This window comes from Bos javanicus, chromosome 4 (assembly GCF_032452875.1).
Source record: "Bos javanicus breed banteng chromosome 4, ARS-OSU_banteng_1.0, whole genome shotgun sequence".
NCBI classification, from domain to species: Eukaryota; Metazoa; Chordata; class Mammalia; order Artiodactyla; family Bovidae; genus Bos; species Bos javanicus.
The window spans coordinates 119,355,859-119,377,571 of record NC_083871.1 but is presented as its reverse complement, the minus strand read 5'-3'; the positions used below and the strand labels follow the sequence as shown (position 1 = coordinate 119,377,571).

At 59.8% G+C, this 21,713-nt stretch overlaps 1 protein-coding gene across 5 annotated transcripts in view; it reads left to right on the top strand.

The window, feature by feature from the left end:
* The window catches only part of PTPRN2 (protein tyrosine phosphatase receptor type N2), a 599,207-nt gene extending 580,027 nt beyond the window's left edge, over positions 1 to 19,180 (top strand). For 3 of the 5 annotated variants that reach the window (XM_061415339.1, XM_061415342.1, XM_061415343.1), the window contains 3 exons: positions 1,130 to 1,194; positions 14,248 to 14,321; positions 17,476 to 19,180. In XM_061415339.1, the coding sequence (XP_061271323.1) occupies positions 1,130 to 1,194; positions 14,248 to 14,321; positions 17,476 to 17,547 (211 nt within the window). In that variant the 3' untranslated portion in view covers positions 17,548 to 19,180. The other 2 variants (XM_061415340.1, XM_061415341.1) reach the window with 2 other exon arrangements.
* The last annotated feature ends 2,533 nt before the right edge of the window (positions 19,181 to 21,713 follow it).

Sequence of the window (21,713 nt, the reverse complement as noted above, 5' to 3'; positions counted from 1 at the left end):
CCTTTTTCTGCTCTTTGAGAAATACGTTGACACCAAACCCAGTGACTCTTTGCTGTGAAAGGACAACCGACAGGCTTCCGGGCTACCAGCTGGCTGGCAGGTCTGAGACAGAGCAGACGCAGTGGCCATGCAGGCCCCCAGGTCCTGAAACGGAGACGCTTCCCTGCCAAGTCAGCGTGTTCCGCCAGGGGTGCCTGCTGGGCCGACAGCCCTCTCAAGGCTCCGCACAAGAGAGCAGAGACGCCGGGCCGCCGCCTGAAAGGCCGCCTTCCTTTCCTGTTGCCGCCTGCTGCTGAGCCACGGCTTGGAACACTCTCACAACCCTCGTCCAGAGGAGGACTTTCCACTGGGGCCGAGGGAGGCTGCAGGGAGGCTGGAGGAGGTGATGGGGGCCCGGACGCGCCCCCCGCGGTGGAGCAGATGAATGGGTGGAGGACCGGCCTCCATGGGGTGGGCCTGCCGAGGCCTGCACCCAGCCTTCCTCCCCCGCAGCCAGCCCCCTGCAGGCTCCGAAAACAAGTGCCATCAGCTCCAACACTGCAAGCCAGTTCTTTATTTCCTTTTTTCCTGACAAAATTTGCTGAATCTTTGACCAAAGAGGGGAGAAAAAGGGAAGAAAGGAACAAATCAACACAGGCACAATAGCTAATCCGTAGCACAGCCCAGAAGAAAGCTTCATCTCCTCCCTCCCCTCCCTCCTCTTCCTCCCCTCCTCCTCCCTCCTCTTCCTCCCCTCCTCCTCCTCCCCTCCTCCTCCCTCCTCTTCCTCCCCTCCCCCTCCTCCCTTCCCTTCCTTTCCTCCCCCTCCCTCCATTCCCTCCTCACCTTCCTCCCCTCCTTTTCCTCCCTCCCCCTCCCCTCCCTCTCCTCCATTCCCTCCTCCCTCCCCCCTCCTCCCTCTTCTCCTCCATCCCTTCCTCCCTCCCCCTCCTTCCTCCCCCCTCCATTCCCTCCTCCCCCTCCCACCCTGACCCCCCATGCCCAGCTCTGTGTCTCTTCCTCTCCAGGTCCCCGCCCTCCCCTCCTCCCATGGGCCCCCTGGGCCGCGAGGGCACACGCTGTCGTGGGCATGTGGGGCGTGGGGGCAGCGTGACCTGTCGCGTCCTCACCTCTCTCCTTCTGTTGACAGTGACGGCGCTGGCAGGAGTGGCACCTACGTCCTGATCGACATGGTTCTCAATAAGATGGCCAAAGGTAAGAGTCGGAAGGGGCTGCTCTGTGAGGCTCCAGCCGGATGGTGTTGCCATGGCAACCTCGGTGCAGCAGTCACAGAAAGCCATGGGGAAATTAGCCTGTTGTCCCTTTTCTGAATCGCAGGGAAGCTGTTTGCAGCAAGCATGTTCATTTCTGAGGGTCCTCCTTTGTCACCACCTCCGCCCGGGGTCGCATGCCAGGCTCAGGGCGCAGTGGGCGATCGGCATCCTGTGTTAACATCACAAGTGGGGAGAAGGCCATCTTGATCTTCCAGGGCTGCGGTGGCTCAGAAGAGCCTTAAACAAACCCTCCCTGTTGTTAGAACTATATTTGCAAAATTCAGAGCCTAGACTCTCTGGTGGAGACTGTCTCTGCAGGAGCCCCCCTTTATCTCTGGTGGAGACTGTCTCTGAAGTAGCCCCACTTCAGACACCCTGCGTGTAACAGCGTCTGGGTGCTTGGGCTCAGAGGACTATGACCTGAGCACAGACCCTGGGTGAGCTTGTGGCTTGGGTGGGATTTAGCCCCCGAGAGTGCGGGGACTGAGGGGGCTGGCGGCTCCCCAGTGTGCTCCACACACCAGACCTGTGAGGTGTCCCCTGCGAGGCCAGCACACCCCAGAGCCAAGTGGGAGATCCCCTTGGACCCGCCTCTGGGGGAACCAGGCACATGTCAGCGGGGAGACCCCAGCGTGACCTGCGGGGCCCCTCCTTGTTCTCAGCCTCTGGGGACTTGGGAAGGGAGCCCTGGGATGGGCGCCATCTCCCGGTCTCCTTCCCGCCTGAGAAAACCCCATCTCCTCTACGTGGGCACACACCCATGCACACACTCAAACGTGTGTCCTTAGTGGGGGCACCTGGCTTCCAGGAACCCACCCTTCACCCTTTGCCTGGCAATAAGAGCAGACACCAGTTGTAGAAATGGGTTTCTATACATCGTCAGACAAGTGCCAGCAACTCTGAACCAGGCATCTTTCTTACTCCATCTTCTCCTGGTTAAAAGAAAAGCAGAAAAGCAGAACACACTTCTAGCCCAAGGATATATGGTTGCATGAAGATGAAACGATGGCCGTCGCGTTACGCCCAGGACTACAGAGCACGGTCAGGTTCCGAGCCGCCAGGGCCCAGGCAGCCCCCACCCCGTGGGTGCCGCAGGCTCCCTGCCGGCTTCAGGGTCCAGGGGACAGTGGGCCCGGCTTGTACACCAGAGGGTGTTTCTCACACCCTGAGGCAGTACTGAGGCATGCAGACAAAGAACCAGCAAACCGGATGCAAACAACGGCTCTTGATAACGTGGCTTGGTCTTAGAGCCGCAAAGCTAACTCCAGTGGGAAGGTCGTTTGTGCCTCTCCATCTCATCAACTGGGTCTGTCTCTTCATTTGCAAGCGCACGGTTTCTGCAAACCCAGAGTCTCCGTGGGTCTCCTGCCTCCTCCCACCCTTGCCCCCCAACCCCCGCCACCAGGCCCAGAGTGCTTCCACCTGCTAAACCAAACACCTTCCGAGACTGTGGGTCGTCTCGCACGTTTGAGGAGACATCTGTGTGTGCAGGCAGGTGACACGCAGCCTCACGGGCACACACCGCCACGTGGAGTCCGGCTCCCCCCGAGGAGCGGGCCCCAGCAGTGCTGGAGGGGGTCGGTGTCCAGCTCGCTGGTGTGACAGCACGGGGCGCTGAGCAGAGCCACAGCCCAGGGCAGGCGGCGGCGACTCCCCATCCCAGCTGGGCCCCCTCATTCAGCGGCCCATCCGCCTGCCGCGTCCTGTCAGATTCCACTGGAAGTGCAGGCTGGCGGCAACAATGTGAGCCCAGCCGTGTGGAACCGGCCCGGGAGGGCGGGTGCTGAGCCCTTTCTGAGATCGGTCACCCCTCACTCTGCCCCTGACCTGCTCCCCTCTGCCCGAGGGGCCCACACTGAGCCATCCCCTGACCCGGGGCCCGGCCGCGGTCTCGGGGCAGATCAAAGGGCAGGGTGGCCCCTCGGCCAGCGAGGGGCCCTTTCCCGGGCCTTCCCAGCGAGCAGCCACCAGGGTTTTGTCCTGGGCCCGGCCGCGCGGCCCCGGGCGGTGGGGGTGCCTTTGTCTGGCCTGAGAAGCCGGAGGCCCGACTGCCCGCCTGTGCTCATCAAATGATCAAAGGCCGCGGGCCTAGACACGAAAGCTTTCTTCCCGTCTCCTTCTCTTAAAAGGAATGAATTGCAGAAGGACCTGAGAAGGCCTCTCCTGCAGCCGGGCCCGTCAGCCCTGGCCCCCAGGGCCGCGGGGACGCTCCGCAGCCGTCAGGACCCCGCCCGGGGCCTGGTGTGTGAGCAGTGCTGCTCTGCCAGCCGGAGGGAAAGCAGGAACCCCGGGAAGTCCTTCTGCGTGTTTTTCCTGTGGCCCAAACACGTTTCTAACTCAGGGTTAACGTCTTGGGTAGAATCAGGGTTTGATAGCGTTCCCCTCTCACGGAGGAAAGTGCAGCAACTCTGGCTTTGCAGCCAAGGTACTTTCCAAGCTGTGCCTTTTACATTGTCCAAGACGTCTCTTCACCCAGGGTTTTTCATATTTCGCCACAATTTTTTAAATGAATGGAGAGCGCCAGACAAATGGGGGGGCTTCCCAAGGATCACGTTGGCTGGGTTATCGGGAGGCGGCAGCTTCGCTGGCTGAGGGCCACTCGGCAGGAGCCCCACCGGCTGTGCCGCCTGAGCCCCAGCCACTGGGGTGTCCGCAGGCCCGGGCCAGCCTGGGAGCCTGTTCCTTTTGTTTGGCGGGAGCTGCAGGACTGGGATTTCATCGCATGACGCAGAGCATGGGCCCGAGTCCACAGGTGCGCCTGGAGACGCCCAGGAAGCTCGCGTCAGCTGGGAGCTGCTTCTAAATGGTCTCAGCACGGAGCGTGAGCGGATGTCCGGCGCCTGTGTGGCCGTCTGTCCAGCCCCTGGTCTCTGTCCTCGGCAAGCTCACCCATTTCCCGTTTCCCCGTCACATGGTGGCATCGGTGAACATCTCCTCTTCCACGGGGGCGTATAACCTCCCCTGTGCCCCCGTCTCTGTGGCTCTGACGTCTCCAGGGACCTCGAGTGGGTGGAAGCACACGGGTGTGCCCCTCCGTGTCTGGCTTCTCTCTGAGCATCACGTCCTGGGGCTGACCGTGCTGTAGCAGGTGTCGGGACCGCCTCCCTGGTTGAGGCGGAGTAACATCCCCCCGGGACGGACCACGCTTACCTTGTTCATCGTCCGTCCAGGCACACGGGTTCCCTGCATCTTTCAGCTACTGAATCACGACTACTCCAATCATGCTGTGCAAATATCTGTCTGGTTTCTGCTTTCAGTTCTTTGGGGTGAAATACCCAGAGTGGAATTGCTGGGTCGTGTGGTCTTGTTCTGATTTCTCGAGGAGCTCGCGTTACTGTTTTCCACGGCAGCTGCACCGTTTTCCGCCCCCAACAGCAGCGCACGGGCCAGGGCTGTGGCCGGCGTCCCCACACCAGCTCGCACACCGTCGTTCCCTGGGGCTTTGGCAGTAGCCACCCTGGTGGCCGTGAGGTCTTGCTGCGGTTTTGCTTTGCATTTTCCTGAAGACTAGAAATGTCGAGTGTCTTTTCATGTGTCTGTTGACCCTTTGTATATTTTCTTTGGGGAAATGCCTATTCGAGTTCTTTTCTTCCATCTTTTAACTGGGCTGTTGGTTTGGTTGCTCTTGTGTTGTGGGCGTTCTTTATATGTTGAGGATATCAGCCCCTTATCAGATATGTGGTGGTGCAAGTACTTCCTCCCATCCTGGGAGAAATAACATTTCTCCTTGAACTTTAAAACCCAGCGCTCCTCCAGAGCTGTGCTGCTCAGTCAGCAGCCGCCAGTCACAGGCGGCAGCTTCGTGGTGAGGTGAAAACGCTGGCCACGTGCTGAGCGCCCAGTAGCACAGGTGCCCAGGGCCTGCCACGCACACGGTGCGGAGAAGGCCTCCCGGCAGGACGCCCCGTGCAACAGCTCTGCTCCGGGGAATGTGCCGAGGGGCTCATGCATGTGTGTCCAGACCACTGTCTCTCTGTCTCCCTGGGCCCCTCGCCCTGCGCCTCCTCTTCTGTAACCCCTTGACTGGTCTCTTCTGCTCATGGCAGCTGGTGAGATGTGAGAGTGGCCCCAGGAGACCCCTCTCTCGGGGCCACACTGGCTCTTTCCTGCAGGACCTGGGTCCCGGCCCGGACTGTGGGGTAGGCGCCCCTCCCCAGCCCTTTCCCCTCTCACAGGTCCTTCTGCTCTTCTCGGCCACCACCACCGTCCTGTTCCTCCCTTCAGCAAATACTGGGCTGAACCACAGAAGTGCCATTCCACCCTGCTATTAACTGAGCACCAGGTCTACACGACGAGCAAGACGGGAGGCGAGCCCACCCTCCTGGGGCCTGCACTCCGTGGAGAGAAACAGGCGGTGTCCACAGCTCAGTGGGCTGCTGAGCATCATCGAGGCCCTGGGGTGCAGGGCTGGGGTCTACTTTGCCCCCATTGCAGAGTCTCGTGTGCATCTGTACCCCATCCTCACAGCACCAAGGGCCCTCAGGGCTCACCGATTCTGACACCTGGTTGCAAACTGAGAAAGCAGATCTCCAAGGTTTGGGGACTTGTTGGGAAGCATCCAGCTGGCCGGGCAATGCAGAGCCCTGGTCTTGCTGCAAAGTGGCCGAGCCCCAGTGGCTGGCGGGGGGGTCAGCACAGCAGAGATGCCACCAGGCTGCATGGTCCAGGGACAGGGTGGAGCAGGCAGCGGGTCAGTCACAGCCGCAGCGGAAACTCCGCCAGGGAGGGGAGACAGAGATCGGACGACAGGGCCCTGGAACCGCCGGCTCGCTGATTCGGGTCTGCCTGGCGCCAGGGGGAAGGAACACATAGAGCTGGTCCCGGCAGGACTGATTTGGCACCTCTGGACAAGAGGGCTGAGGGGGCAGGACCCCAGGGGTCTGTGCCCACGGGGCTCTGCAGGCAGGGCTGAGCTGACCCCAGCCGTGGACGACCCTTCCACGGGCCTGACTGATTGGGAGAGGCAGGCTGCAAAGAGCAGGGTACATCAGGAAAAACATCTCACTTTTTATGTTTGGCTGAAGCACGAAGACCCAGCAGAAAATGGATTCTATAGACTGGTCTGCCTTCTGCGTGGCTTCAAGGTGGTAAGACCCCGTCTCCAGCTTGTTGGAGTTTCAGGCTGAGAGAAGCGTTCAGAACCAGGGAGAAGAGAGTCTTCCTTTTGCGTGGAGAACTTGTGTCCCATGAGGTGACGGGCGCCCACCTCTTCCCTCGTCTGTCTCTCCGTTTGGAGCTGAGACTCAGGTCAGGGAGGGCAGGGGTGGGGGCCCAGGAGCAGATGGCCGGGGTGTGACCAGGCCTGGGTGACATGATGCACAAAGTGAATTTAATCGGAGAGGAATGAGGCGAAACGGAACCAGCTGCTCCTGGAAAACTTCCTGACAAGCCCATCGTCTGATCCGGATAGTTTTGTGAACCGTATCCTGCAGGTTGCCTCCGAAATGGTCTCCAGCCTGTGGATCGGGCCTGGGCAGGTACACCTGACGGTTCTTCCCTCTCTCCCACCTGCTGACAGGTGGGCAGGGGCCCCGTGCGCCTCGGACCACAGCAGGGGCTCCTGGCCGGTGTGGCCGTCCGCCCCCTGTGCCTCTCAGGGGTCAGACCCGCCCACACGGCCCCCAGGCTCCTCCTCCCTCCTCACTCACCCGATGAGAAGCCAGGAACCCGCTGGACCCCCTCTGCTGCCGGTTCCGGGCCGTCACTCTCCTCCTCCCCTGGACAGGCAGCAGCCAACCTGTCCACTCGTCCCCAAACCCAGACTGTCCCCATCCCCATGAGTGTCGTCCCCATCTGTCCTGCTGGCCCTGGCAGGCCTGGCTGTCCGTGTTCAGTGGCATCACTTCAGCTCAGAGGCCCAGAGAGTCCTCCTGCCACACAGGTGCCCTGCAGAGCCGTGTGGCCACTCTGATCCTGGCTGCCTCCCCAACCCCACGCACCGTCTCCCTGGAGGCCTCTGAGGCCCAGGAAGACTGCCATGCCCCAGCCTCTTTCAGCAATAGTTCACAGCTCCTCACCAGGCAGTGAGGGTCTGTCTCTGCTCCTGCCAAGAACCGCTCATCCCTTGCGGGTGGTGGGCAGTCGCAGAGCACAGCCACCCAGTCGCTGGACAGTGGCGGGCCAAACACCGTGTTAAGAAGGACTCAGGCGTGCGCTCTGAGCAGGCAGCGGGGTCGGGAACCAGGTCACTTTGCATCAGTGACCCCCCAAAAACCTCCCGTAGAATGTTCTATGACAAGTGCTGATGTCCGTGCTGCCCTCAGGAGCTCACAGATCCCCTGGGCCTCCCTGGGCCCCTGCGTCTCCTTTCACCAGGAGAGGAGGCCCGAGGAGTCCTTAGAACAGGGTCTGGAGCTGCCATCCGCTGAGAAACTGAATGGTCCGGCCCCCAGCCAGGCCGCGAGCTGGCCACACACTCAGCTTCTAAACCGGAAATAGACTTGGGGCCGAGGGGCCAGGGGGGCAAGGAGGGCCTGCGATGGGGTTCGGGGGGCCGCTTGGCATCCAGCTCCCCTGGAGCACTCGTCCCGCAGTCCACGGGAAACAAGGGTCTCCCTGCCCAGGGCAGCCGTTGGTCTGTGAGGCCTGGCCGCCAGCACTTCTGCCCTCATGCTGTGACCCTGCAGGGACTCAGGAGCGTGTCCAGGGCCCCATGTGCAGGTCCTGGGGGAGATGGGGCCGGTGGAGTGGGGGGAGGGTGCCCTCAGAGACCCCTGCTCCTGAAGCCTCCGTGTCACTGAGGACTCAGTGGGTCCCCCGCCTCTTCTCTGCAGCCACAGACATCGCCCAGATGACCACTCGCTCTCCCCTCGGAACTCTGACTTGTCCACTGGGGACCCGAGTGTGTCCCGCACGGCTCCCTGTGTCACTCAGGCCATGGTGCTGGGAGGTAGTGAGGTCCCCGTGGTGGAGATCTCTGCCTCTGTGTGGCCCAACTGTGACTGCGGGGCGGGGTGTGGGGGGGGGGATCAGGGGGCGGGGTTAGGGGTGATCAAGGAGCAGGGCAGGGCTAGGGGTGGTCAGGGGGCAGGGTTGGGGGTGACCAGGGGGCAGGGTTCGGGTGATCTAAACAGGGAGCGAGTGTCTGGCGATTCAGGCCTCTCAGCTTCTCCTGGCCTTCCCACCCACTCTTCCTCTACTAGTTTAACAGTCGCTCCTTCCCAATGGCCTGCGTCTACAGTGGCCAAGATTTGGAGGTATCCCAGTTTCTCCTGAAAAAATGTTTTCGAGTTAGCTTCTAAAAGCTTGAGAAGTACCTGGGCTGTTTGGGTTCTGAGGTCCCCAGTTATCAGTGAACAAGATGCTCATTTGTCTCCTTCATCCTAGCGAAACCTCATGAAAGGGAGGTTACAGTTAATCTAGAGAGCCTGCAAAAAATCGTCCTAGTTGTAATTTTGACAGCTCTTCCATCGATTCAGAGCATCCAGAAACATGAAGTAGAAACTGCTTGGCACGAAAGACCCAGGACAGAGCATGCGTGTGTGTGTGTGTGTGTGTGTGCGTGCACACCCCTGGGAGGCGTGTGGGAGCTGCCTCCTGTGTGCACAGTGTGAGCATGCGTGCATGTGTGTGTGCGTCAGCGTGGGGCTGAGGTCTGGAGGGGGGACCCCCACCTGGAGGCACCCGGAGTGGGAGGAAGGCTGCCCTCTGGCTGCGGTGACAGCCACTCGGGCCGACCGCCGGTGAGGACTCGCACAGCCCCTGCCCGTCACTGCCCAGCCCTTCCTTCCAAAATGGAGCTCAGCCAAAGAGCACAGACCCTGGGGCCCAGCTCAGCACACGGACAGCTCCGCCCCGGCCCTGGTCCCTTCAGGTGTATTTAGCATTTCCTGGGTCCCCCCAGAGGGTGGAGTTGAGACAGTTTCCTCCTGCAAAATTCAGACCTTTCTGTCTTTTGCACTCGACACGTGGTGTCTTTTATGCTGCAGAGAAAAGGATGCATTGCATCCCTGCGGTGTGGTTCGCAAAGCCTTCTGGGTTAAAGTCTGACCAGAAGGTATTTCTGTTTCTGACATGACGTCACCGAGGACACCGTGGACGTGCTGCAGAAGGGAGAGACGAGGCTGGCTCCTGCCCACGCGCCGCGGCCCCTGGGTCACATGGGAGGAGGCGACGCGGCCAAGACCGCGAGTCCCACGCCTCCCTCTGCCCGCTGGCCAGCCCCGGGAGAAATCAGCGCAGGCCTGGGGACGAGGCGCTGGTGGCCTATTTGCTTGGTTTTCTCCCACTTTGAATTGATTCTCTCATCATAAAAAAAAAGCAGTTTTAATATCTTTAATATTAGTGCTCTTTTAATGTTTCTCATTTAATGGTTACTACTTCTATCTAAAGCTTAAAAAACCTCTGTTGTCCTAAAAACGCATTTAACCAATATATGAACTCCAGAGCCGATGGCCCCTGAGTGCCTCAGGAAGCCAAAGCCCCAGCTATCCCTATGTACAGAGTGGTGCCTGGGATGGCAGCAGGCCAGGCTCTCTCAGGACCCAGCCGGCCAGCCCGTGTGCCTGGAGTCTGCAGCATGCCCATGGGGTCGTGGGCACCGGGAGAGATGGGTCAGGCTGGACGCTCACCTCGTATGTTGCTGGGTCCACACCCACAGGCTGCATCCACCTCGGTTGCACATTCGTGGAGTCACCAGCTTAAACTGACCACGGAACCACTTACATACATTCGTCTCACGTCTGAACAGTGGTGACTCTCTCCAGTAGAAGATGCTGGAAGCCTGTCCTCCGAACCACACTGTGCACTCCCCTATATTGGTAAAAACCCATCTTCTATCTGAGTTTTATTTGCATCTGTGAAGACTGAGCACTGAAGAATTGATGCTTTCAAACTGTGGTGCTGAAAAAGACTCTTGAGAATCCCTTGGACTGCAAGGAGATCAAACCAGTGAATACTAAAGGAAATCAGCCTTAATATTCATTGGAAGGACTCTTGCTGAAGCTCCAATACTTTGGCCACCTCGTGCGAAGAGCTGACTCATTGGAAAAGATTTTGATGCTGGGAAAGATTGAAGACAGAAGAAGGCAACGACAGGGGATGAAATGGTTGGATGGCATCACTGAGTCAATGGATATGAGTTTGAGCAAGCTCCAGGAGATGGAGAAGGACAGAGGAGTTTGGCTTGCTGCAGTCCATGGGGTCGCAAAGAGTCACTATTCACATGCCTGTCGACCTGGGCAGCGCACCACGTGGATCTGTTCGCCTGGACTCTTAATGTGTGGTCAGTAGACTGGGATTTGTAGAAAGGACTCCAGCTGAATGTGCTCAAGGGAGCTTCCTATGTGCTTGAGGGATTTAAGTAAATCCTTTTACCTTCGGTGAAGCCTGTTAGAAGGAAACACGCCGCCCACCCCGCCCGCCCCGAGGTGGCCCGTCCACTCCTGCACCACGAGGTCACTGGATGCTCAGGGTCACTGAACGAGGTGCAGGGTCACACCTCCCCACCCCCCAGAAGAGCTCCTGCATGGGCGTGCTCTTAAGACGTCTCCCTGCACGCCTCAGGTGACTAATTACTCCAGTCCTAACGTGCAGGGAGACGGTAGCCCTGACCCACCTGATAAACCCATTCTGTCTGTTTCCAGCTACCCACTTTTAAGCATTCCTTTAATTTCCTCCACTGCAGAGTTTTGGGTTCGGGCTAAGCTTGATTCTGAGACATCGTGCCCTGGCATTTCATATTTTAAAGACCCCGTCCAGGGAAAACCTAATGACACCTTCTCTGTCCTCTTTGTCGCTTCCTCGCCCGGCATCGCTGCAGTACTGGTGCAGCTGACTGGAGGGTTGTCCCGACACTGCCCGGGGAGGGGACCTCCCGTGGCCCCACCTGGAGCCCTGCAGGGAGTGGCCTCAGGGCAACCAAGTAACGGGGGTCCAGGACCGCACGCCGGCTCTCCTGCTCAGACTGGCCTTCCGGGGACAAACGGCTGTTGGAAGAGTCTTTCAAACCAGTTTCAAGGCACAAGGATGCACCTGAGCAAACTTAAGAGAGAAGACAGAGGGGTTAGGTCCAGGGCCCCGGACCCCTGAGGCTTTCACTGGAAAGGACTAGGCTCGTCTCCGTCTGATGAGAGGGGTTAGGTCGGGGCCCCGGACCCCTGAGGCTTTCACTGTAAAGGACTGGGCTCGTCTCCGTCTGATGAGAGGGGTTAGGTCGGGGCCCCGGACCCCTGAGGCTTTCACTGGAAAGGACTAGGCTCGTCTCCGTCTGGTGAGAGGGGTTAGGTCGGGGCCCCGGACCCCTGAGGCTTTCACTGGAAAGGACTAGGCTCGTCTCCGTCTGGTGAGAGGGGTTAGGTCGGGGCCCCGGACCCCTGAGGCTTTCACTGGAAAGGACTAGGCTCGTCTCCGTCTGATGAGAGGGGTTAGGTCCAGGGCCCCGGACCCCTGAGGCTTTCACTGGAAAGGACTAGGCTCGTCTCCGTCTGATGAGAGGGGTTAGGTCGGGGCCCCGGACCCCTGAGGCTTTCACTGGAAAGGCCTAGGCTCGTCTCCGTCTGATGAGAGGGGTTAGGTCCAGGGCCCCGGACCCCTGAGGCTTTCACTGTAAAGGACTAGGCTCGTCTCCGTCTGGTGAGAGGGGTTAGGTCGGGGCCCCGGACCCCTGAGGCTTTCACTGGAAAGGACTGGGCTCGTCTCCGTCTGATGAGAGGGGTTAGGTCGGGGCCCCGGACCCCTGAGGCTTTCACTGGAAAGGCCTAGGCTCGTCTCCGTCTGATGAGAGGGGTTAGGTCCAGGGCCCCGGACCCCTGAGGCTTTCACTGTAAAGGACTAGGCTCGTCTCCGTCTGGTGAGAGGGGTTAGGTCGGGGCCCCGGACCCCTGAGGCTTTCACTGGAAAGGACTGGGCTCGTCTCCGTCTGATGAGAGGGGTTAGGTCGGGGCCCCGGGCCCCTGAGGCTTTCACTGTGAAGGCCTAGGCTCGTCTCCGTCTGATGAGAGGGGTTAGGTCGGGGCCCCGGACCCCTGAGGCTTTCACTGTAAAGGACTAGGCTCGTCTCCGTCTGGTGAGAGGGGTTAGGTCGGGGCCCCGGACCCCTGAGGCTTTCACTGGAAAGGACTGGGCTCGTCTCCGTCTGATGAGAGGGGTTAGGTCGGGGCCCCGGGCCCCTGAGGCTTTCACTGTGAAGGCCTAGGCTCGTCTCCGTCTGATGAGAGGGGTTAGGTCCAGGGCCCCGGACCCCTGAGGCTTTCACTGGAAAGGCCTAGGCTCGTCTCCGTCTGATGAGAGGGGTTAGGTCGGGGCCCCGGACCCCTGAGGCTTTCACTGGAAAGGACTAGGCTCGTCTCCGTCTGATGAGAGGGGTTAGGTCCAGGGCCCCGGACCCCTGAGGCTTTCACTGGAAAGGCCTAGGCTCGTCTCCATCTGATGAGAGGGGTTAGGTCGGGGCCCCGGGCCCCTGAGGCTTTCACTGGAAAGGACTAGGCTCGTCTCCGTCTCATGAGAGGGGTTAGGTCCAGGGCCCCGGACCCCTGAGGCTTTCACTGGAAAGGCCTAGGCTCGTCTCCATCTGATGAGAGGGGTTAGGTCGGGGCCCCGGGCCCCTGAGGCTTTCACTGGAAAGGACTAGGCTCGTCTCCGTCTCATGAGAGGGGTTAGGTCGGGGCCCCGGACCCCTGAGGCTTTCACTGGAAAGGACTGGGCTCGTCTCCGTCTGATGAGAGGGGTTAGGTCGGGGCCCCGGACCCCTGAGGCTTTCACTGGAAAGGACTGGGCTCGTCTCCGTCTGATGAGAGGGGTTAGGTCGGGGCCCCGGACCCCTGAGGCTTTCACTGGAAAGGACTGGGCTCGTCTCCGTCTGGTGAGAGGGGTTAGGCCGGGCCCCGGGCCCCTGAGGCTGTCACTGTGGAGGCCTGGGCCCGTCTCCGTCTGCTGAGTCCGCTCCACACACACGCAGGTATGCCCCAGGTGGCGGCCGGCCCGGGGTCTCTTCCACGTCTGGGTCCGATGATCACGGCTCTGAGACCTGGACCAGCCTTGATTTCCTCTGAAGGGGTTTGGTGACGGCCTGATGCGTGAGAGGAAGTGTTGGCAGGACACCTATCCTTGGGGGGCTGGGGGTGGGTCCCGGCCAGCCCCACTGTGCCGCCCACCCAGCCGCGCGTCTGCCAAGATGCACTGCAGACGCTCACCTCTGACCTGTAAGAGGCTCGGGCGCTGGGGACCCAGTCCTGTTCACTGTTCACCTACCAGAACTCCTGGCAAGACAGGAAAACGGGAGTATATGTGGAGTTCATAATTCATGAGATTGCATTTTTAGCTCGAATAGTTTTTTTTCCGCAGCCCCCAAGGCCCCTGGAGTCCTGTGGGCGCGTCTGAGGGGCGCTGGCCCACAGCACCAACCTGCCCGTGAGCACGCGGGGCGCCCCAGCCTTCCTTAGCGTTGGGAACACTCGCTTCTAACAGAAGGCAGCAGCTCTTTAGAAGCCGGCGTTAGGGGTCTAAGGTGGACGAGGTTAGTCTGCCTTTTCATTCCTGTTAAGTGAAAACCCTACGCAGGAGAAGCTAGAGCTTACCTGCTCCGTTCTCTGAAAACTTCCTGGGGACTTCCTGGGGGCCTCGTGGTTGGCACAGTGCCTTCACTGCCCTGGCCGGGGTTGAGTCCCTGATCAGGGAACAGAGATCTTCCAAGTCTCACAGCCAAAAAAATAAAAATCTTGAAACACCACCAAATAAAACCAAGTAAAGGCCTAGTCTGTCCTGGCCTCAGCTTGCCGTGGTGTGTGTATGTGCCTCTGATAGCAAGCTTCTGTCCAGCTTTCTTGAGCCAACACAAACGAAAGCCGCCTTGCCCTGTGTTCCTGTATGAACCCCGAAATGCCCCTCCCGGCCAGGCAGCTGAAGAATGACGGTCACCATCATTTGGCTGCTGAGCCTGGGGGCCCCAGCAGCGGGTGAGGGGCACCGCTCTGCGCCACGCCTGTCTGAGCCCGGCGTGTGTCTATCGGCCCTATGTGCACTGTTCCCGTCTGAGCCTGGCGTGTGTCTGTTGCAGGCGCCAAGGAGATCGACATCGCCGCCACCCTGGAGCATCTGCGGGACCAGCGACCGGGCATGGTCCAGACCAAGGTAAGGCGGCCGGGCCTGGGGCTCAGGGTCGGGGGTCATGAGGGCGGTTTTCTCAAAAGGAGTGAGGGGCAAGCTGGCCGGCTGCCTCCCACACCCGCTCCACTCAGGAGGTCGGGGCAACTCTGGCTGCAGCCCCAGCGTTCCAGCCTGAGTAGATGTGGTCGGACCTCAGGGCCCGGGACCCTCCGTGTGCCGATGGGGGGAGCAGGGGAACAGTGAGATCTCCACGTCAGAGGCCAGCGATGTGTGTGGCGTGTTCCGCCGGAGCCCACAGCCACAGCCCCGCTGCAAGGTTATCAGGATGGCAGTCACCAGAACGTCCCTGGGCCATGCTGGGCCCCTGAGCACCCTGAGTAGCTTACTGAAAAGGCTAAGTTTGCAGCAAAAGGAGCAGAGCCTAAAGATCCCTGGACAGCCTTGGGTTCACTGAAGCCGGAACCAATGTCCACATGATGGCCTATTCCCTTAGCATTGCAGGAGTGTCCATGTCCAGCCACAGACACTCCACACGCACGTCCTACAGTCGTAAGCACAGGATCCTCTCCTTCCTGGTGTGGCCCGGACTCTCCGGATGCCATCATCGCCTCCACTAAAGCCACCCTTGCAGAGGACTTCAGTTATAAAAGTCGTAAAAGCCCTCCCGGGAGACCAGGCTGCTCTGTGCTCCGGTGCCGAGTGGTGAGGGTCTGGGACCCCCGTCGTCCCAGCTCGGGCTCTTACTGTCCCCTCAGGGTGTCAGCAGCTCCTGGGCCCAGCTCCGTGCCGCAGACGGGACAGGGCAGCGTCTGAGCCTCGAGGGAGGGAGCACAGGCTTCACTCCGCCCGCTCTGTTGGGCGGGAAGGAGCCCAGCGTCTAGTAAGCATGGCGAGCACACTTTGACCCTGAAGGTCGTTTCTCAGAACAGCTTCATGGGCCCCTATGGCTGGTTCCACGTGGTCAAAGTCAGCCCCGAGCACGGAGGCAAAACCAACTCAGCTCCTTCGTGTAGAGCCAGGGAACTGTTCTGGGTGGAGCCGGAGGACGTGCCTAGCGGCCGGGTCTCGGCGGCCACCGCCGTTCCCTGGTGCTCGCTCTTCCTCCACTGGCAATTGATGGGGCCCTGGGAGAGCTGGACCCTGCCCACGCCTGCCTGCCATCCTGGTGATGGGCAGCCCACGGGTCCAGTGGCCCTGGCGGGGCCGTCCTGCCAGAAATCCAGGGTCGGCTCACCATCCGGGAGGGTCTGGCCCCGTGTCCACCAGCAGCCTCACGCAGCCCAGAACCGGGGCTGAGGGCAGGGGCGGCTCTTGCCCAGGAAGGAGAAGTCAGGTCCTGTCTCTGGCCGACGTGCTCCCTCATGGCACCGCCTCCTGGTCCCGTGAGCCCCGGGCTGTGGGGCCCGCTGCCCGCCCTCCTGGCTGGCCGGCACCTCGACAGTGCTGTGAATGGCCCTGCTTGGCCCCAGGCCCGTGCCCCGTGTGGGTCAGTGAGCGGTCAGGGCACAGGGCAGGTCTGCCCCGCCTTTGTCGCCTCACAAACCAGCGGGACTCCCAGAGCCGCCCTGCGTCCTGTCCCATTTCCGTGTCATTGCGAGACCGCAGTCTGCCGTCAGCAGGCCGCCGTTCCGGAGGAGGCGTCCAGGGAGGCTGTGCCCGTGTCTGGGGCAGTGTCCTGCACACACCATGCCCCTGGCTGACCGCTGGCTTGAGAGACGGTGGCAGGAGGTGGCTTCCCCGGGGCCTGGCAGTCCGGGTGGCAGCGGGCCTGAGCCCAGGCCTCGAGGGGAGGAGAGGTCCATCCAGGTGGGCACACGGGGTGGGGAGGTGCAGGTGGACGGGCCTCCTGCTGACCCTGCATGTGGGCCTGGAGGCTTGTTCCCCGGGAGAGCCCACTGTGCTTCGGGAGGATCGTGGCCGCCAGCAGAGGCTCTGAGCTAGAACCTGGCAGGTCATCCCTGGGGGCTCCGATGGTAAAGAATCTGCCTGCAGTGCAGGAGACTCGGCTTTGATTCCTGGATCAGGAAGATCCCCTGGAGAAGGGAATGTTCACCCACTCCAGTATCCTTGCCTGGAGAATCCCATGGACAGAGGAGCCTGGCGGGCTCCCATCCCTGAAGTCACAAAGACACAACTGAGCGGCTGAGCACAGAACAGCACATACGCGTCTGTTCTGTGCCAGTCACTCAGAGTGGAAATGTGTCAGTCTTTCTGGCACTGGACTCGTCTGTCGATGACTGGAGTTTTCGAGTATCTAAGCCATTGATAGGGCTCTCCTCCATCAAAAATCCCTACCTGCTGTTAAGGGAGTGTTTGCATAGTTTATTCTTTTGTGATTTCTTTGGTGTGATGGGGAAGTACTGGGTACACTGCTCCCAGTGTTTCATGCCGAGCTGGGAGCAGGTTGTGGACCCGGGAAAGCTGCCGGACAGGCGGGCTTGTCCTCTGTCTGCCAAGCCCCCATTTCTGGAGGAGCAGACAGTCCCGACACCCGGGACTCGCCCCGGACAGGCGGGCTTGTCCTCTGTCTGCGAGCCCCCATTTCTGGAGGAGCAGACGGTCCCGACGCCCGGGACTCGCCCCTAGTGTATAGTCAGCAGCCCTGCGGGTTCCGCCGGCACGAGAAGTGTGCCCTGTCCTGGGAGCACTGGTGTCCGTGGGCACACGTATGCCTAAGCTGGCACGGTTGAGGGTGAGACGAGGTTTCTTGGCAAACAGAAGTGAGTCGGATTGAGCCGGGTGGTGGGTGGATTTTCAAAGAGTGCGAGTACGACCCTTTCCATTCTGAGGCCAGGGAACCCCGAGGTGTCATGACTGTGACCGTTTCCGGTGAGTCTCAGAAGGACGGGAGGCTGCGTCCAGCCCCGCCCCTGGGGGCCATGCTGGGGCTGGAGTCAGAAGGGGCTGGGGGAGGGGGCGCACGGAGCCTGTGGCAGCTGCTGTCACACTCACACGTCCACCCCAGCTTCTCCAGTGACAGAAGCGGAGATGAACACGAGACATGCAGCCCGTCTGCTCCGGGTCTCCTCCCGCAAACCCACACCCTGCCCACCTCCCACGGAAGTCTGCAGCTCTTCCCTGTCCTCCGTAAACAGCTTCTCCCTGCAGGACGGCACGCGGGAGCCCACAGCTGGAGCAGAAGGGGCCCTGCTCATGTCTCCCTCCTCTGTCCCTCCAGGAGCAGTTCGAGTTTGCCCTGACGGCCGTGGCCGAGGAGGTGAACGCCATCCTCAAGGCCTTTCCCCAGTGAGGCCGGAGGCGCCCATGACCGGGGGCCCCGTCAGCGACCACGGACGTCGTGACCGCGCCTCTGCTGCAACCGCCTAGAGCTCTAGTCCTCAGGAGCCTACAGTCAGTGCAGCTTAGCAGTTACGTGTGTGTGTGTTCAGCCAAATAATGATAAAGGGAGATCTGTGGGCAGATGCAATGATGGGGGGCAATCAGTTATTCTATTTTCGATTTCTTGAAAAAAACTTTATTTTTCCTTAAAACACATATCCATGTTCTTAATTGCCAATCATGTCATATGGACGGCACCATCAGCGTGGTCCCCAGAAGAGGGCTGGTTTGTGACTTGTCCCTCTCTGGAGGGTCAGCCATGCAGGGCGGGGCCCAGAGGGGCCAGCGGGCCACCTCAGTAGAAGACACTCTTGGCCTTTGTCCTTACGACTGTGTACCACCGGGAGAAATCGCAGGCTTCTTTAGGAGTTAGGCGGACGTGACGGGGACATTCTGCAGCTTTGGGGTAGATCATAAAACACAATCGTGCCAGCTCCTCATCCAATCTGGGCTGCTGCACACCCTCCCCCAAGCACTGTTGGGGGACAGTGACAGCCCCGCCCAAACTTCCACTCCCCCAGGACAGCCAGGGGCCCCGGGGGCAAACGCTTTCCCACCCAGAGTGCCTCCTTCCAGGCCAGTAGACAGGGACACTTGGCAAGGCCCTGGCGGAGCCCCAACCTCCAGACACGGCTTTTAGCTACAAATAGGGGTTTACACGCATGTGCTGTCACTTCAGCCGTGTCTGACTCTTTGCAACCCCGTGGACTGTAGCCCGCCAGGCTCCTCTGTCCACGGGCTTGCCCAGGCGAGAGTACTGGACTTCACCCAGATGCCGCTCAACGCTTCCCTGAGGGGTAATGAGAATGGGGCCGGGCCTGTGTGGTCCCCTCCCCAGGAAGGCTCGGGCCCTGCTGGCGTCCCGAGAGGACCGGGAATGCCCTCACCATGGGGGAAGTGCAGGGAGGCCCGCTGTTTTTTGCTTCTTGCCAGCATGGAATCCAGGCATCTGGGACGCAGCGGTGGCCAGGCCCCTCCCGGGGCTCAGGCTCCTGGCCTCTCAGGCAGATCCCCATCTGATGTCACACAGACACGCGTCTAGCGATCCTTCAGATTTGCCAAAATAGCACCTGGGCGCCCCCACCCCAAAACAGAGGAATGCGCTTCACTGGACTGAGGACAGTTCGACGCCGAGGGGGCTGTGCGGGCTGCTCTGTGTGTTGCTGGCCTCGCTTTAGGGAATAGACGCTCCAGTGGCCCTGGGCCCTCTGCTTCCCGTGCGGCACGCCATCCTCTCATCTTAAACAGACGCCGCGTCTCAAAAAGCGGGACAGGGAAGGTGGCCGACCGAATGGGGAGAAAGCTGCCAAAATACTGTTTGTGTCTCTAAATGGTGTTGTCGTGTGTATCTGCTTTAATATATGGATCATTTCCTTCCCAAAGCTGTTTCTCTACCTGGAATCTAAACAATTAATGGAAACTAGTTTATCTGAACGTAGGACGCATATACCCACTTGTAATTTCTAACATTTCATGTTTCTTCAGTGTGAGATACACAAATATATTTAATTGTGTCTGATTAAACTTCTGATTTCACATTTGAATGGTCTGTATTTGGATGAGAGAGCAGTTTTTTGGGTTTGTTTGGTTTTTTTTTGTCCCATCCATCCTGTTTCCTGAAGCTGTGGGCGTTTAGACGCCAGAACAAACTGTGTACATCCCAGGAGCTCCATGCTGAGTTCTAGTTTTATTTGCGGAGCTGGGTGTGTACAGGGGCCAGAGTGTCGCGTGTGGCTGCGAGTCTATTCATTAAAAAGAGATGACACAGTCTCAGGCGAACGTTGGGGCGTGCTCCGCCTCTGGTGTCTTGCCACCTCTTCGCTGCATGTGTCTGCCCAGGGAGCGTCCGGGAGTGGTGGCCCGTCCTTGCTGCCCACAGGGGAGGGGGGCTCCCCATCTCACAGAGACACGAGCCGCCCCGGGAGCCTCTCAGCCCAGGGACCCGCTGGGAGCACTGAGACCCGGCCAGGACGGCCCTGCTGCCGTGACTCACTGCCCCGCTCTCGCCTGTGCGGTCTCCGTGGGCAGTGGTGAGACGCGGGGGTCTGTGCTGCCAGAGCAGATGCGGGTGTTGGTTTCTCAGGAAATCAGCCCCCCGTCTCAGCTGCGGGCATCCAACTCTGCTCCGTTGGCTCCACCCCTGCGGGCCCCTCCTTCCCTGAGCCTGCTTCTCATCAGGGTCCTGCCCCGGGTCCAGCGCGCTTCTGCTGTCCGTGTGCTGGGAGTCGCTGTCATTCATACACACACATTGGACAACGGGTGACTCGTCTCGAGACACACACATGTGAGTCTGCGTGGGGCCTAAAGAGGCCCTTCCATCCAGGGTGCCCAGCGATGCTGAGCAGAATGGACTTTGAAAATGTCGTGCAGAGCCAGCCCTGAACAGACGGGATGAGGACAGAGGGCTCGCCCTTGGGCTGGGGGACCACATCCACGTGTCCACGCGGGGCCAGCGCAGGGGACCTGGAGCTGCGCACAGCCAGCCGCCCTGCCGTCGGCACCCCTAGCTGACGGGCCCACAGGAGCCGGCTTCAGTGCCCTGGGAGTCCTGTGTCGGCAGCTCCCCCGTGTGCACTGGCGGCCGCTGTCACCCGGCCCAGCAAGGCGGCGGGGACGTGCTCATCTGGGGGCCGGTGACTCCTCTGTGGAGCTGGGTTGTGGTCTCGGGGCCTGGAGGACCATGTCACGTGTCCGCGTGCTCTTCAGATTCTCACTTGCAGACGCCACACGCATTTAAGTTTGATCCGCATTCGCAGTGTCTTCCCCAGCCCGTGCTTAAGGTCTAGGCAATCCCCCAGACAACAGTAAAGCCTTGATTGGCCAGACTTGCTGATTTCTGGGCCATAAACACACCCGCCAGGAATGGTGTTAGTGCTGGCTCACTCGGTGAGCTGCGGAGACAGCTGCTAGAGTCTTGAGAGGGAAGTGCCGTCCAAACAGTAAGGGATGCGTTTTGAGTGTTTATCACCTACGTCTTCGTCTAATGTGTCCGTTAACATAATTTGATTTTAATCGTGGCTATATTTAACAACTAGATTGTAACACTCCCAAAAATTTAAGTCTGCTTCTGCAAGTCCTCAGGAGCCAGCTGTGGTATGCCTCTGCCTCGAGATCATGGAGAAGTCTGGAGAAAGGCCGGCCCCACCATCCAGCCCAAAGAAGGTGGGCGCCCAGTCTGAGATGCTGGGGCTTGTTCCCCATGCCCACGGAACACAGGGAGTCCTCAATGTGAACAGGATGAAAATCTAATGAGACGCGGATGAAGCCCTGAGGTCTCCACCTCATGGAGGCCAAACGACTCAGATGGACCACATGCAAGCCCCAGAGGAGACGTCCCCGTGGTGCTCAGCTCCGGATGAACCATCACCGAGCCCAGGAGGCCAAGGTCACCGCTGTGATGACGCGCGGTGACGCAACTCAGGAAGACAGTCGTAGATTTAAACACTGTAAATGCCAGTGAGGAAGAACAGAACAAAACAAGAGCAAGGGGCTCTGAAAAAGAACCAGCGAACAATGAGGCAGGAGCAGCGCCCTAGAGACAGAGGCCAGGCTGCCAGAGGGGGAGAGCGAGACGGGCACAGGAGCCTGGGGGCACCAGCTGCCAGGCACAAAGGCAGGGTCTCGGGCTGAGATGAAGTCAGGAGCTACCTACCGGCTTCGCACGGTGACAGCGGTAGCCAGACCTCCCAGCCACGGTTCTGAACTGCGCAGAAATATTGAACGACCGTGTTGTGTGATAAGAACTTACATAGCGTTGAAGGTAAACATTACTTCAAAAACCAACAAACTTGTGGGAAAAGAGATGAGATTTGTGGTTACCAGAGGCGGGAGGTGGGAGGAAGCAGAACTGGATGAAGGCTGTCAAAGGTACAAGCTTCCAGTTATAAGTACCAGCGATGTGATTTGCACCGTGATAGATATAATTAACACTGTGTTATATAGGGAAGTTCTTAGAGTAAATCCTAAGAGTTCTCATCACAAGGAAAAAATTCTATTTCTCTAATTTTGTATCTGTTTGAAATGATGGGTGTTTACCATGATTATTGTAGTCATCATTTCATGATGTGTGTGTCCGGT